The sequence below is a fragment of the Rhodnius prolixus genome, unplaced genomic scaffold (genome assembly GCF_049639745.1).
Source record: "Rhodnius prolixus isolate KJV_2025 unplaced genomic scaffold, Rpr scaffold_6, whole genome shotgun sequence".
Lineage (NCBI taxonomy): Eukaryota > Metazoa > Arthropoda > Insecta > Hemiptera > Reduviidae > Rhodnius > Rhodnius prolixus.
In genome coordinates, this window is record NW_027411634.1 from 7,155,305 (window position 1) to 7,171,204 (window position 15,900).

Sequence of the window (15,900 nt, forward strand, 5' to 3'; positions counted from 1 at the left end):
AAGGGATCACATGTGAGGTACAGGAACAGTGTGGTGGTTATCTAGACAAATAGAACCTTATTTAGAATTGAAGTTAAAAGTGGAAGTTGGTTTTAATTGTTTTGGAACAAGAGTGAGATTATTGAAAAAAATTGAAAAATGGGTCGTAAAAAGAAAAAGGGTAAGCAGTCGTTTTTAGATTCAACCAGATACAATAAACAAAGCTGCAAAGATATTCATCTACCCACGCCTCGATACCTCGTTCTAAGTAAAGATCACTCACAAGAAAGAATGACTGATATGCCTTCCTCATTATTAACTAACATTATCAATAACGTGGCGGGTAAAGTTAATTCCATCAAGAAACAAAAAGATGGTACCGTATTAATTGAGACGAAATCGGACAGCCAGTCTGCTAAACTTTTACAGTTAAGACACTTTCCTCCTAAGGTACCAGTCCGTGTTACTCCGCATAGGTGGCTTAATTATTCTAAAGGTGTAGTAAAATGTTGGGCCATGAATAATGTGCCAGTGGAGGAAATGAAGAAAGAACTAGAGAGTCAATCTGTAGTAGATGTTAAGCCAATAATGACCAAATTAGTTGGAAAAGATGGCAAATGTACTTTTGAAAGGTCATCTAGTTATATATTGACTTTCACTTTGCCTACATTACCAAAAGTAGTAAATATTGGTTTTTTTACGGAAAATCCCGTGCCATACGTGCCTCAGCCAAAGATGTGTTACAAATGTTACCAGTTTGGACATATTTCTAAATTTTGTAAAACTGAGAAGCAGCTATGTGGTAAATGTTTAAAGCCAGAACATGTACCTAGAAATTGCTCTAATTCTACGGTTTGTGCTAATTGTTCCCAGGAATTTCAGTCTGGACATTCCGAATGTCTTGGATACATGATTCATAGGAAGATAACGGAAATAGATTGTATTCTTAAAAACGTGAACTTAGATGAATAAAATTATAGAAGAATATAATTCAAATCAATTTTTTATTAATTTTTGTCAAGAATAAATTTTTTTTGCAATTTAATGTAAATAAATTTTGTTTATCCCTAGTACTAAATACCACTGCCAGCGCTTTTGTTATGTTTGGTGGCTTAGATGCAAAAAAAAAGACTCATTCTTTAAAAGTTATTGAAATGTATTATCTGATCTAAAATATCCATGATGGAGTTTAGTTTATTTACCTAATAAGGTATTGGAATGAACTTTAAACAAAATTACTTATGTTATCATCTTATTTAACGATACTAGTTTTTAGAGTTTATATAACTGGCCTGGATCGAGTTAAATGGATTTAGAGGCCTTAATGGTTAAAAGTGTATATGCGCAAACTACAAATAATACTAGTTTTCTCAGTGGACAACTGATATTAACTCTTACTTTATGCCTTTCTTTTTTCCTCTATTTGTCACTATCCATCTGTTTTCTTTACTAACAAGAAGCAAAATGATTACTGATTATAGACAAGTGAGAGAAGGGATTAGCTCAGTGGTGTATACTGGATTCCAACGAGGAGATCCCAGGTTCCAATACAGCTGCCCGCTCTTAAGTAATCGCTTCCTTAGGAGCTTCTTATAGCTCGCAGTCCGTTGATGGATAGTGTAATGTAACTTCAGCTCACTATTTAGATAGAGAACGCAAGCTTACAGGAGAGGATCGCAAAGGAAGATACCTTTCTGAGTCTTAGCCTTCTAAAAAAAGTAATAGCTAAAAAAAGAATGTGAATTTGGATTTATTTGATGTTACAATGTATTCAACTTTTTCTCTTTGTCCGTTGAAGTCGCTAAGCTTACAAGCAACTAATTAACGAAAAAAGAGAAACATACATATTAAGATGATGTAATTTCGAGTGATAGATTGGTTATAAAATAAAATCATTGTAGACACTATTTCTATTAAGTTTAAAGGTACAAATTTCTTGGTATTCAAAATAAAATCAACTGAATTTTTAATTCATGAAAGATTTCAGTCTCCTTTTACAATACTTACTTACACTGTAGGACTTACACACAACATACGTATATACAATGTTATCCTAGAGTATATTTTTAGGAAATTCGTTTGCGACATCTGTAGGTACTATGTACAAAGTTTGTAACTTGTTATCAATGCAAATCATGTGTCAACAAAACCTTATACTAAATACTATAAATTGCTTGGGGGATTCCAGTTATTGGATGTAACATAACTTCTTTCGTAATTCTTGAACCATTCTTACGAGCTTGAAGACATTTTCTGACGATGTTTTTGTTCATTTCGTGTACTTGTGGATGATGAAAAAACTCTGAAACCTAACGTACAAGTTTAGCAATTCTAAAAATTTGTTAATTTATAAATGTAATGCTCAAATTAACATGACTTACATCCATCCAAACAACTTCTTCGACTTCCTCCTTTTGTTTAATTATATTGAAATTAAGTGGTTTTAAACAGACAATAAAATATATGTCAGAACAACTAAATACAGCTTTTAACGAATGTCTAAATGTGACAAGACCTTCAAATTCTGTTCTGTAAAATATGAACTACTTTTAAAATAAAATAGTCTATTAATTTTTTAAGAAAACTCTTTAATATCTTTAAGTATTAAACACTATTGTCGCGATTTAAATTAGACCTAATTTTTAAAAAAGTCATAAGTGATACACTGAAATGCTGTATATATACAAATATAAGACATTAGAGATCCATTGTATAAGATAAATTAAATAATTACACAACCTAAGAGAGCGCATTTCTTCAGTCTACAGAAAACGTTTTGTTTTATTTCAAAGGATTTTTCTCGTGACCAAGGTTTTCCAGGCCAATTGTAAAGAAATGATTAATAAAAAGCATAAAACGAGCACCATGTTTAAGTAAAACTAATTTCAAACATTAGTATCTCTGTCTTCAACAAAAAAACTCAGTAAAAAGGAAACTTCAATGATTTGCAAGTAACATAAATAAATGTGATTTATTTTTAATGGTTTTAACAGCATACCTAATATTAGTTTCTTCTAAAACTTCCCTGATGGCAGCTTCTGCGATATCTTCATGAGGTTCCACATATCCTCCTGGCAACTTCCAGTAGGGCAACTGTCTATATCGCTCTTTAACAGTTAACAATTTGCTGCCATCAGATGTCAAGACAACAGCTCCTGTACCAACCATAGTATGGGCATAAACAGGTACTCGACTTGTCTCTTCTTTAGGCAGCCATCGAACCATTGTTATCACATCTCCCACGCCATTATGTATTCGGAACCCATGCTACATTTATTTCACGCAATACGTTATTTATATATAATTTCCTTATATGTTTATCAATAATTTTTTGATAGATATCGTTAATGAAATTCAATTATTACTAACTAAATGAATTTTTTAAATTTGTACATTTCGCGCATGTTGCAGTAATAGTACATCGAACTTAATCATGCTGGTCGAGCAACTTGTTTTTATCCCTCATCACATTATTCAATCGGGATGTCATAAGATTTAGTATAAGTTTCAATCCTAACATATTACAAATATGTAAGCTTCATTACTTTACCTCAGCGAGTACTGGAATCCATTGAACTTGAGAAATATTTACTTTAAACCAAATTGCTCTTCTTCTGTTCTGCTCCCATTTGTCCAGCGAAGCTAGAACAGATATTGTTACATAAATGTGGAAGGCTAGTTTTATAAACAGTCTAGTCCAATCTTAATGTAATATTATAGGTTAATTACCCCTTTCAGGAAAAAGAAGATTAATATTTAATAAACTTGCTATATCTGGGAAGTCTATCTTAACAATTAAAACAACACATCAACCCAACTTTTATAGAGATTGTCTTCGGGGCTGGAAATGTGCTTCCTCTGTATTCTGATACAAATGTGAATGTCATTACTTTCTACATGTTATCTTAAAAGATGTATACATTATTTAGTTAAGAACACCAACAATCATTTTCCAGTAGACAATAAATAGTTAAAACGTAGATTTTGGATCTTAGTCATTGCCTGAAAACTACATCACTCTGCCTAAGCAAACCAAGTAGATAAATCCCCTGAATCCTAATGGCTAGTTATCTTCTTTACTGTTAGAGGAGTTCGATTCGCATGAAGATTCCAACAATGTTAAACTGGTCCTTATGTAAATAATGGTACAAGGGGCATAAGAGTAAACTAAAATTTAGACAAAATCGCACCATCGAAAAGGCGAAATAATTTTTTATTTTTTAGAGAGCTGATTCCTTCAAAACTAGTGAGACATCATTGGCGCATTCCTCGCTTATAGTAATATAAAAATATAAATGCCTTTGCTTGTATTTCTTTCTTCGAATTGATAAAGTACGTGAGTGTAAGACCCTAATTTAAATCTATGAATTTAAAAGACTAATTTAAATGACTAATAAACTAAGTTTAAATGACTGAAACTTAAAATCTTTTCAAACCTTCCAGATTATTACACAAATTATCTCTTAAGTTTATAACATTACTCTTTACAACTTCTTACATAAATTCAAACTGACCTTTAAGTTTCTCAGTGAATTCATTGATATCACTACAAGGTTCATTAACAGAATTAATAGTCACACCGTGATGAATGTCATCTTCCCCTGAGAAAAGTGTTGACATTTCTCTCACTATTTTCCAATTAACTGCACTGCGAGTAACTTTATAAATTAATAGAAATTCTGAAATAGACTAATATAAAGTCAACTTTAAACAAGGACGTACTGATTGTGACGTACACTTTCCACAAAAATATGTTTTTTCCCCAAAAATTTAACAAACCAATTTAAATAAATATTCATTATATAAGCTGCAGGTCCTGTAATTTTCAAGACCTTTTTGATCGAACTTAATTTAAAAATTTCTTTTTAAACGTAAAATGTTTTTTATTACGTCAACCTTAAATTTTAACTCTCGAGTTTAACCTTCCCAACTGGGTGTTGTGTGCCCTATCAACGTATCAACCTATCAACCATTAAACCTTCTTCAAGAACGCGCTAAAATGTAATGATAATAATTTTAACTAAAGACTAAAGAGCAATGTAATGGAACAAACAGTGATAATGAAAAGGAGCCAGTGTCGAATAATCACTTAAAGGATAAGGTTGTCGATGTAATATTTGTTCAGTGAAAGTGAATGTAAAAGTTAATCAACTTTTTTTTGAAGCAGGTTAGAAGAGACTTTATTTAATTTGCAGTTAGGAATCAAGAAATGGATGATTATTACAAATTGCTTGGATGTGAAAGAAAGGCAGACTATGAACATCTTAAGGAAGCTTATCATAAATTAATTGTGAAACATCATCCAGACAAAAATGAGTCGGCCGATAGTAAAGCCATTTTTCAGAGGATTGACAAAGCGTGGAAGACACTAAGAGATCCACATTTACGAAAAAAATATGATAATGAATTAAAGCAAACAGAATTAAACAAAGGATCACTAATATATGGTACATTTACTTTGAAACAGCTTTCGTATGATGTAAAGGAACATGTGTACTACTACCCTTGCCGTTGTGGGGGACAGTATTACTTCTCAAAAAATGATATTCACGAATTTAATTCATATTTGGTGAGTTGTGATGCATGTTCATTGATGATTTCAGTTGATTTACAATCTTGATGTACTAGAGAGTTCGTTTTAAAATAGCAGTTCAACTAGTGTGCCTTCTCTTGAGATGGTAATCAAAATTCATTACTATTTTCCTTCTTTAAAAATATATATGTATTGTTTTGTTATGTTTGTTAATATCTTGTCTTTTATCAAATGCTGATTTTTTTTTTTTTTATAAAAAGATATTCTTTTAATGTGATTTAATAAACATACTATTTTCTTAACTTGTATTTCTTTCTCCTAGAAATGTTTCCATTTAAAGTTTGAGAGTAGTTAAAAAAAAAAAACTATCACCTGGGTAAAACCAATAAGCTATAAAGCAAATAGGTCATCCTATTCTTTGGAAAGGGAGAAATAATTTTCTAAATTAAACTCATCTGGGCTTACAACATATGCACCTGTTACTATGACAACATTGACGCCACTTTAGTAACTTGAGCAAGAAAGTAAAGTGCAGTTGTTAGATTAGGTCCCAACTTATGGCTGCTAAAGAAAGTCTTCTCCATGGTGCGGAATGTAAAATAATATATTGACTAGAAGTTCAAAATTAGGCGGTATCTCTATAATGTTGATAAGCAACAGACTGATTTATTTATATCAGTTAACTGTCTTAAAATTAAGTACATTAATTAATATAGGTAGCGCTGTAGCAACAGCATAGAGGTTTATTTTTCTAGAGCTAGATAAAGATACATTTTTAGTTTTGCTTTGGTAGAACTGTAAATGATTATTGGTGAACTTGAAAATAACATCAGAATGTTAAAAAAAATTTTCATAATTTTAGAAGAATCCATTGATATTTTAAATGTCTCAAGTCATTACTTTCTACATGTTATCTTAAAAGATGTATACATTATTTAGTTAAGAACACCAACAATCATTAAGATCAATCTAGAATGCATTCTCAGTCTTGACCGTTACTCTAAGAGCCTATCGGTAAATGAACGTAATAACTGTTTTAATTACTTGTAAGATTAAGAAATTAATATTTTGATTTTTAAATATATTGTAAGTGGAGCAACTTTTGTACATTTCCTCAATGCCTAACTTTTGCAGATTTCATTTAATTTTAGATTTGAAGGAGAAAATAATGGATAGCGGAAAAATACATAAGATAAAATCTGATTTGAGGCATGAGATATTGGAAATTCTTGGCATATCAAGTTTGAAAAAGATGAAGAAACCTGAACAACCACCGGATATTATTTTGCTGAATAATCTCATAAAGGAATATCTTATTTGGCTTGGATATTCCTACACATCTTACATGCTGTCTTCAGGTATTTAAAAACAATATATTTTTTTCTTAAAAGTGTTAGGAATTGAGAAGAATAATTGCCAAGTAACTGAAAACGTAATGCAAAAATGCAAGTTATCAACTTTAGTTTCCTGCCACATATGTTCTTCACAGTTCTTTCCTTCTATAGTTAAAAAACTTATGTATTGTTAGACACTTTCATTTAATCATCTACTTTTCTTAGGTCTTGAATTCACTTTTGATTTGTTAGGACATAGTTTCTGTATTCAGAAAGTAGATACTACTTTTCTGCGAAAACTATAGAAGTGCAAACTCCCAAGCGCTGACAGACAACAGATTTTTTGTACACCTCTTTAAATATGGATTAGCTTTTCGAACCGATTAAATATTTTTTGTGATATATATATTTTGATGTGATGTAAAATTTTGAAATGTACCTTGAATCGCTGTGGATAAAAAAGGTTACGGAACACTTATTTTAAGTATTAAGTGTATGTACTCTGTGCACCATCAAAACTATACATGTACTAAAAAATATTACTTCTTTAGAATCTGGCATACCTCATTGGCACAAATTAATGAGAAGAGAGCAAATGGAAGCTGATTTAAATTTAGTTGGCTCAGATTTTGATAACAGCAGGTGAGATCTTAGTTTTTATTACTTATCTATATTTGTTTCATTTTTATGGCAGCAAATAATTGTGTTTCTTCAATTTATCATACATTTTTACAGAAAAAATAGTAATCATTATAATGGTTTAATTCGATATTATTTTAATTTTTAGGCCTCTATTGTTGCAGTTGATTCAAAAAGTTAAGAATGAGTAATCATATAAAATACCTATTTTTAAAAATAAAGAGAATAAAACTTTGGATTTTGTTTATTGATTTTAAAATTATTTCTAATTAAATACGTAAGGTGTTCGAAACTGGTAATATGATAATCACTTCGAATGTAACTTTTACTTTTGTAATTAAATCCTAGAACCCATTTTAACTTCATCTTACCCTTGTTCCAGGATAGGTTATTCTCTTGCAGATTTCAAATCTGAGATGGTTTATTTATTTATTTTTAATTTGTCCATTCAAATGTGTATGTGGCAAATATAACTCAAAAAAGGAATGTAACAAAGTTTAAATTAACTTATCTTCTTAGGACTCTCCTACCTGATGAACGAAAAAAGAATTGTTTAGCTTCCATAGATTGACCGCTGTACTGGTGTATTTCCAAAAATTTTTAATATGAAGGTATCACTTGTTCGGTAGTAGAAAACATAGATACTTAAATATTTTTCAGGTTTAAACAATGATACAAAATAACAAGCGAGAGAAGGGATTAGATTAATAGATAGTGCACTGGACTCCCACGCAGAGATCCAAGCGTCCTGTAGATTTTCTCTTGCTGAGAGCTTTTTGCAGCTCACTGGACAATGTTGTCTGTAACGAGAAGACACTGTCTGGAGACCGGCAGCGCGCTTTAAAAGCCCCAGGCGCCAATGACTAGATGAATTCTAAAGAAACATTATAACTCATGACATTCTAAATAAACTTGTTAAGTTTGCTAAAAATTTATTGTGTATAAATTTGATGTTTGAACATGTTTCTATGCACATAATGAAACCTAGGATACAACTTATTCTAGATATATATGTATAAAAAAACCTAATTGTTTATTTTTAAATTCTTTTTTAAACGTTATAACTTAGAAATATGGAGCCTGGTATGGATTGTGAGTTTGTAGACTTGATTGACCAGATCTCAGCCAATATTAGTCGTTTAAATTCTGCCGAAGGTGAGGTTTTTCGAAAAATTATGTAGATGCGAATATTAAAATTTCTATATATATTTTTTAAGTCCAAATAATTCAAGAAACATTCGTAAAAAGAAATTGGTAAATCAATGACGGTAGTTATTAAAAGTAAGGAATTTCATTGTCAAATATTCCTTTAGCAATTTCTATTATTTTGAGTATTTACTGGAATACATGTTGCATACAGAAACAGTGGTTGCAATGTATCGTTTGTACTTAATAACAGATATTAAATTAGTTACTAAAAATCCCGGGTTTGGAGAAAGTGGAGTGATCGGAATCGTATTTTACCAAGTGATATTTCATTTTCCCTATTTTCTCACTGTATGCTAATAATAATAATTTTTGTTTTTAAGGCAATCACTTGAACCATAAGTGTGAGTCACTTATTTCTTTTTGCTTTCCTATATGGTGCATTCAGAGATCTATCACTTTTGTTGAAAATTCTGTTCAAAAGAATTGATTTTCAGGATGTTCTTGGAAGGTAGGCTGCTGGTTAGAAGTCCTGTTGTAAAGAAGTAAACTAACATTTGGTCAAAATTCGAAGTTTAAAGAAAATCTTGAGAATCACATTAAGAGAAAATCACGTGAATGTACAAACAAGATTTTTATACTTAAAAATCTAAACCAACATTTATAAAAACTATTATAAATTTTTAAAGAATAAGTGTAGAGAATGTATAAATATTATTGAAAATATTCAATTTCGAAAGAATGATATACATTTAAATATGTATTATTTTTTTTTAAATCCTTAGTCATGGTAAACTTAATTTCCTATTTTGTGGAAACCTTATAAAATTCATTTGTGCCTGGTACCCCGTACCTTTAACAGAGAAATTAGTTCAGATAGATTTTGTTTAATTGTAAAGCTGTAGAGGAAAACTAAAGAAATTGAAGACAAGACAATTTTATGGTTGGCCCATTTAAATCGAAAAAAAAATCATATCTAAGGAATATCTGTGTGGAATTTAACGTTTTCCTGGTAAATGATCCTTTATTTCTATTTACTAACAGTTCTTAAATTTAATTTAAGAAAAGTAAGTTAGAAGAAGAGAATGGATCCTAGAATTTAATGATTTTTTTGTTTTATACTTCTTTTAGAAACACGTCATGTATATTGCATCACATTACATTACCTCATATTCTTCGTTTAGAAACACAGTTGGTGGATCTTTGGATTACTCGTCTGAGTGAGGAACCCGATAAAGAAATCAGAAACGATTATTGCAGACAGTTGAACAAATTAATGAAAAGTGGAAAACTTAGATATCCATTTTCTAAAATACCTCCAGCAGGACGTCTTCCGTTATACGAAGATATTGTGGTTAGTAAGGCAAACGTTTATTCAATTCATATTTCTAGTAATCCCTAATGTAGATTACATTGTCTAAAGAAGTGAAGTAAAACATCTATTTAGAGATAATATTTCAGATAAAAAATGTAGATAAATGCCCAAATCTTTTTAGAAATCTAGTTCTTCGAAAATTCGAAGATGTCATTTACTTTTTAAATGCTGCTTACAAAATGTAAATGTATCTCTTTTTTTTTAAAAAAAATATCAAATAAAACATTTGATGGAATAAATAAGAATTTCTTTCAGGTTTCACTTATTTATTTTCCATTTGAGAAAGCTTATTTCAGAGAGAAAGTTTAAGTGCTCTACAATGTCTATGAAGGAATACTTTGAGCAATTTAATTTCTATATCTGTTGATTATGTTAATATAAAAACGTCCCGAACTCAGGTGGGATCGAAAACAATGGAAAAAGAATTTAAAAGGACTAATCCAATGTTAATTGTTCCAGAACCCAAATTTAAATAGTCTCGCACCACGAAGAAGGTTTCAAGTGAGTTTTCCATTCGATTTCTTTTTTTTATTCAATTTTATGATTTACGTAAATTGAAAAATTATTATTTCTGTTATTTAGTTTGATCAACTTAAAAAATAACTTTACCTGGGTTTGCGGTAACTCAGGTAAATTTGTTTACATAAAAATATTTAATACCCTTCCGATAAATAGCATAAGAAAATATTTTGGAAAAATAAGTAAGAAAGTGTTATTTTTTTATTTAATCTAAACGCTATTATACAGTAATAGCAATATGTTAAATTCTAACTTGTAATCTTTTGAAAAAAAATACCAAGTTAGAAGGTTTTATACTTCACAGTGAAAAAATTTAAAAATGTTTCATTTTAGAGATATTTATGGCCTCCAGGACCCTTCTTGATAATATTTTTCCCAATAGTGGTTCACATAAAATGATTTTTTATTTTTTTAGTCATTTTAAAATTTAGAATCTGTCTTGACGGTTTATTGAAGAATAATTTGCGTATATTTTTATATTTATTTTTAATCATTTAACCACTTACAGCCCTTCTATGAACTACCTAATCATGAAAATTTTGTTGATAACCCAGGAACTCAGTGATGGAAGGACTCTAGACTCTGATTACCAAAGTACTGTACAAGAATTTTGCCCTCCTTGTCAACCATTTTGCGAACCAATTGTTAGTAGTCTTTGCTTTCATTTTTCTTTCCTTTAAATAGTTATTGCTCCATTACAAGTAAAAAGCTTTGCAGTAGCGTTTGCAAGAAGATTTATGTAGAAATGAAGTAAAATGACTAACAGCTGTAAACATTAACATCTACATACATATGTATAAAGAAACAGACATAATTATAAAAGTAAACATTTGTTTTATGGATTTAATAATGTTGACAAAGAGCCGAAATATATTGCTTAGAGAGAATTCATTTTAATTATGTTTAGACAAGCATAAACAATCCAGACGTAACAGGCATTCGATCTCAAGGTGCTTAGTACAAAAACGCAAAAAGATTTTGTTCTTTGAATGAAATATGGAATAACTCTTTTATTTTTATGTAAAATTGTAAGGAGTGTTCTAGAATTAACTGATATCCTAAGAAATATAGCATATAGTGAAGTATTTGGGAATCTGTGTCTTGCTTAAATGATGTATCCCATGAAAATTCTCAAAAAAATTTGTGTCAAATTTAATCGAAATAATATAAGGGCTTGTTTACTGTATAACTTCGATAATAGGAACATCTTTATCCGAAACTTTCATTTTCTTGGTCTGCATCATAGCTTTGTTGTTCATATCAGTTATTTTAAAACTTACTTATTAATTTTTTTATTTCTAATTTGTGGAATGTTCAGTAAAATGGCTGCTCCAATTCCTAGATTACACTGTTACTAAAAACGTGCATGTAAAAAAATATATCTTCGAACGACGTGATGCGTGAAGAGTGACATTTGCTGTTTACTATGTATGTTAATTAAGGATTATAAGAATATTTTATTCATATCTATGTATTGCAACATTTCTTTAATTTTTTAGGATAAATGCTTGGATCAACCAGAGCCAATAGACTTAGCAAAATCTATATTTGAAAAATCTATGATTGAAAAATCTATGTTATGTAATACTGATACTTACAAGGAACAAGTGGATAAATTAATAAGTGCTATTTGTCCAACTACTTTACTTGAGGAGTTTGCTTCACAAGTTGGACGATTCACTTGTGATAATGGAAAACTGATGTTTAAGATTATTTCTAGGGTACTTTTTTTTATTATTATTTCGTCTCGTGATTTATGTATTTATTTTTCGAACAAAAAAAAATTGTAATTTAGAAAAAATGTTGGTATGGTTTAAGGAATTTGTTTCTGAAATGATGGAAAAAATTTTAGGAGACAAATGTTTTTCGGGAACTGGTCCGATCTATTTACGAAAGTAGGAACAGCGATGTAAGCAGAACTTTAAATCAAGAACAGAAACGAGTAAAAGATAATTTTGAGAAATTAGAAGGGCGATTATTGGCAAAAACACAAGAAGAAATGACTCAAATCAGAAATGCTATTCCGGACTTTAGTTGGGAGGAATTGGCTATTGATGAAAAATATGTTTGGAACAAGCTATATCCTGTCAGTTACTCCTTCATTAAATTTATGTTTAATGTTAGAAATATTGACTTTGTAATAATAAGACCTAGCTTAAGTTTCATTCTCTTCCGTCTGATTAAAAACAATGCAGATTTTAACTTTATGACTTATATATTATAGAAAATGAAACTCGAGTTTGAAGAATGTGCAAAACTGGGTAAAGAGGAAAGGCAAGGTGGTGTTCAAAGGAAGTTCTGGTTGAAAGAAATTGCTCGTCAGCTTCAGGTATTTTTATTTGTTTTTGTATTTTTTTGTAGTGGAACAAAGAATTTTTTTTTTTTTGCCACATTTTTGAATTTTTCCCATATCAGAAGCGCACTGTCAAGTTTGTTATGTTTCAAACTTGTTCTCTATATAACTTCATCAATATGACCCTGACTGAATGGAGGAAAAAATGTTCATAGTAGAAATCGTGATAGCTGCAATTTGAGGACGACCAAATTGTTGTAGCTGAATAAGAGGAAGATTTCACTAATGAAAAATAACATATTCAGAGCAGCGTATAGAAGACAATTCTTAATAGTAGACTGTATGATGGAATTGTTTGAGCAATTAGACGTGGTTATCATCAGCTAGGGTAACAGTATTAGATGAAAAAACAAAATTGCTAATTATTTTATTATTATTTATCTTTTTATCAAAAATATAATCTTTTAGAGTAAATCGTATCCACTTGGAAATTCACAAAAAGTTCTTCCAAGTTCTTTTGTGCATACTACAGTAAATCTCAATAAGATTTACATTGCTGCGGTCCTTAGAAGATGCTTAATAATAAATCTAAGAGACTAGCGGCCAATTCTTTAGAGAGAGAAAAAAAAAGTTTTATTCATCAACACCCATTTCCATTGTTCAATTGTATTTTATTTGGAGGTGTTACTACCGGGCCACTGTGTTATTTAGACTTAGCTTTTAAACCAAAATCGTAACATCCAACTCGTAAACGCTCGTATTTCTGCATAAATTAATAATTTCCCTCCTCACACTTTCATATATATTGTGATCTAATATATTTATTCCATTTACAGGAAGATAATGCGGAACGCAGAGCTGAACTTAAGCAGTTATCGAATTTACTCACATCGCTAACTGTTAGTTATGCTTGTTCTCAAAACAAACTCTCAGAACACATTGCCATGATGGAATCTGAAGCAAATTTGTTAAAAAATAGGTATGCTCTGACTCACTATATCAACAATTGAAGAATTTACTTATTCCGTTTAAACTAGTTCTTATTATTGGTGACATAATAGAAGCGTAAGTGAGCATCAAACTGGTAGATAACTAGCAAATGCGAACAAAATTTCTGATGTATTGTAAAATTGATGAAGCGCTATGTATATGGATTCTAATAAATCACACACTTCAGGGAAAAATCGGCTCGTTGGATTTAAAGATTTTGACTGTCTGACTGAAAAAAGTTAAAGTTAACTGATCTGACAATACAACTCTGACAATAAATTGCCATTTAGATTAATTAATTGCCGTAAAAATAGCATATCTCTTATTTTATCTAATATCCTTGCTAAAGTAAGTAAAGTAATCGCCTATTTTTTCAGGCAGGGCTTAACGTCCAACTACCAATTACGTGTCATGGACGGGGCGGAAGCTCATACTATATACAATTTTTTCTAGCTCCCACGTACAAAGCCACGCTCTTGAAATCTAGACCAACACCGCCCCCGTTCTAATATTAAATATGATTATCAACTGCTGAAGCATTACCTGAATTACCTAGTTTGAACCATTACCTTGTTGAAGACCAAGAAATTCTAAACCAAATGGATTTATTATCTCTGTCTATAATATAACGTGACCATATTCGTGCAGATCAAAGAACTTGACACAGATGAGAGATTTGCATTACAACTTTTAAAAAAATAAATGATTGCCTAACTAATTCCTAGTCTATAATTGGTCTACACATTTACTTGTGTTCATTAAAGAAATACAAGTTTTAATTCTAGATATTGATTAAATGCTTTCAAAATCAGATATTTTTCATGTATATTTATGTTAATTTATGTATATACGTTAATTGAAAATTTTATTTATTACGGAAACTTCGCCTCCGTCACCTCTGCTAATTTAAGAAGGACAATTTATGTTTGAAAAATGTTAAAAAAAAAAAACAATTTCGAACATTTCTTTACACATTTCTCTTACATGAATCCACGACTTTTTTTGTTTTCATTTTTATTTGTGAATTCTTTTTCTTGAAAAGTCAATCAAAATTTTGATGAATTTGGGAGATCGTGAGACTTCCCTTGCTATCTGAAATATCATTTTAATGTTTTGTTTGGTTCCTTCATGCTCTAATTTGAAGGCCTGTTAAAACTTGTGACAATAAATTGCATGTTACTTGATCCGAAATTCTTTTTGAGCTGAGAACTAATTTTAAAATGTTTTTAAAACTCGTTAAAATAAATTTATAAATTATAAAATTAGAGCTTTCTTACAGCCTAGCTGAAATTTTTTTAAATGATAATTTTCATATTTTAACCTTTTTATTTTTTAAGGATAATAGAAAATCAAAAAATTATCGAAAACATGTTAAACAAGATTCAATCATTTCAGAAAGCTTGAAGTTCTGTGAGGAATTTTCTTGTACGAAATGCATGACATAAATTTATATGCAATAAAATATTTTTCAACAAATCTTTTTTGTTGTTTTTGTTTCATTGCCTACATTAATTAAATCTCAATGAATAAATAGAAAGCTGTCCTTGTTTATAATTAGTTCATACATATATTCATTTTATTCACTCTCTTGGGGTTTGTGTTTCTTTTATAATTTTGTTTTCCTAATTGAGCAAAAAAAAAAAAAAATTAAAGTGTTTTTTGTGTAATTATTTAATGTATTTTTTTTGAAAATGTGTGATTTTGATTTGAGAAAGAGATATTTGTGTTTGCAAAAATTCGTAGTTTTTACTCTTTTCCGGAGTCTCAAACGTTAAGGGAGATTAAAACATGTTAGAATATTGTTTTAATATTTTATAAAAAAAAAAAATAAGTGCTGAATGTTTGTCCATTTAGAAGCTAGAAAAAAATTAATACAAATACTTACAGGAGATTTTCGGTTTATTTTAATGTACACAGATTTTAAATGAACTAAAATGTGTGTTTGTTACTGTTCTCGTATTTAAATAAGGGGCTTTCTCTGTTTTATCACAATATGTTCAAATTTGAATGGACTATCTTATTATTTTGCGGCTAAAACTTTGATTGAATTATTGACGTGATGTTGCCTACAAAATTGCTTTACAGCTGGTTC

General features: G+C 29.9%; 3 protein-coding genes and 1 long non-coding RNA gene across 18 annotated transcripts; 2 read left to right on the plus strand and 2 right to left on the minus strand.

Annotated features, from left to right (window-relative positions):
• Positions 1–20: 20 nt before the first annotated feature.
• On the plus strand, positions 21–7,723 carry LOC141461402 (centrosomal protein 20). Of its 11 annotated transcripts, none has more exons than XM_074142446.1 (4): positions 21–160; positions 6,664–6,870; positions 7,398–7,488; positions 7,634–7,723. In XM_074142446.1, exons 1-4 carry the CDS (start codon positions 139–141, stop codon positions 7,674–7,676), a joined length of 363 nt encoding a protein of 120 aa, XP_073998547.1. In that variant the 5' UTR covers positions 21–138; the 3' UTR covers positions 7,677–7,723. The 11 variants fall into 11 exon arrangements, 9 of the variants coding, with proteins under 9 accessions (XP_073998547.1, XP_073998553.1, XP_073998545.1 ...); XM_074142452.1 differs by lacking the exon at positions 21–160 and adding an exon at positions 5,518–5,657; XM_074142444.1 differs by lacking the exon at positions 21–160 and adding an exon at positions 5,944–6,097.
• LOC141461398 (nucleoside diphosphate-linked moiety X motif 6) lies at positions 1,714–4,835 on the minus strand. Its single transcript, XM_074142429.1, has 6 exons — positions 4,702–4,835; positions 4,494–4,627; positions 3,530–3,621; positions 2,978–3,246; positions 2,361–2,508; positions 1,714–2,288 (listed from the first exon to the last, which is right to left on the minus strand). Exons 1-6 carry the CDS (start codon positions 4,776–4,778, stop codon positions 2,136–2,138), a joined length of 873 nt encoding a protein of 290 aa, XP_073998530.1. The 5' UTR covers positions 4,779–4,835; the 3' UTR covers positions 1,714–2,135.
• On the plus strand, positions 7,669–15,281 carry LOC141461396 (uncharacterized). 5 transcript variants are annotated; one of them, XM_074142425.1, is made up of 10 exons: positions 7,861–8,640; positions 9,531–9,643; positions 9,763–9,985; positions 10,466–10,507; positions 11,080–11,169; positions 12,025–12,246; positions 12,378–12,611; positions 12,750–12,854; positions 13,655–13,797; positions 14,186–15,083. In XM_074142425.1, the coding sequence occupies exons 3-10, from the start codon at positions 9,908–9,910 to the stop codon at positions 14,259–14,261; spliced, it is 990 nt and encodes a 329-aa protein (XP_073998526.1). In that variant the 5' UTR covers positions 7,861–8,640; positions 9,531–9,643; positions 9,763–9,907; the 3' UTR covers positions 14,262–15,083. The 5 variants fall into 5 exon arrangements, with proteins under 5 accessions (XP_073998528.1, XP_073998526.1, XP_073998525.1 ...); XM_074142427.1 differs by lacking the exons at positions 7,861–8,640; positions 9,531–9,643 and adding an exon at positions 7,669–7,780 and having other exon boundaries at positions 9,816–9,985; XM_074142424.1 differs by lacking the exons at positions 9,531–9,643; positions 14,186–15,083 and adding an exon at positions 15,146–15,281 and having other exon boundaries at positions 9,816–9,985.
• On the minus strand, positions 15,115–15,874 carry LOC141461404 (uncharacterized). Its single transcript, XR_012462842.1, has 2 exons — positions 15,694–15,874; positions 15,115–15,430 (listed from the first exon to the last, which is right to left on the minus strand). It is a non-coding gene; the product is annotated as an uncharacterized lncRNA (long non-coding RNA).
• Positions 15,875–15,900: the final 26 nt, after the last annotated feature.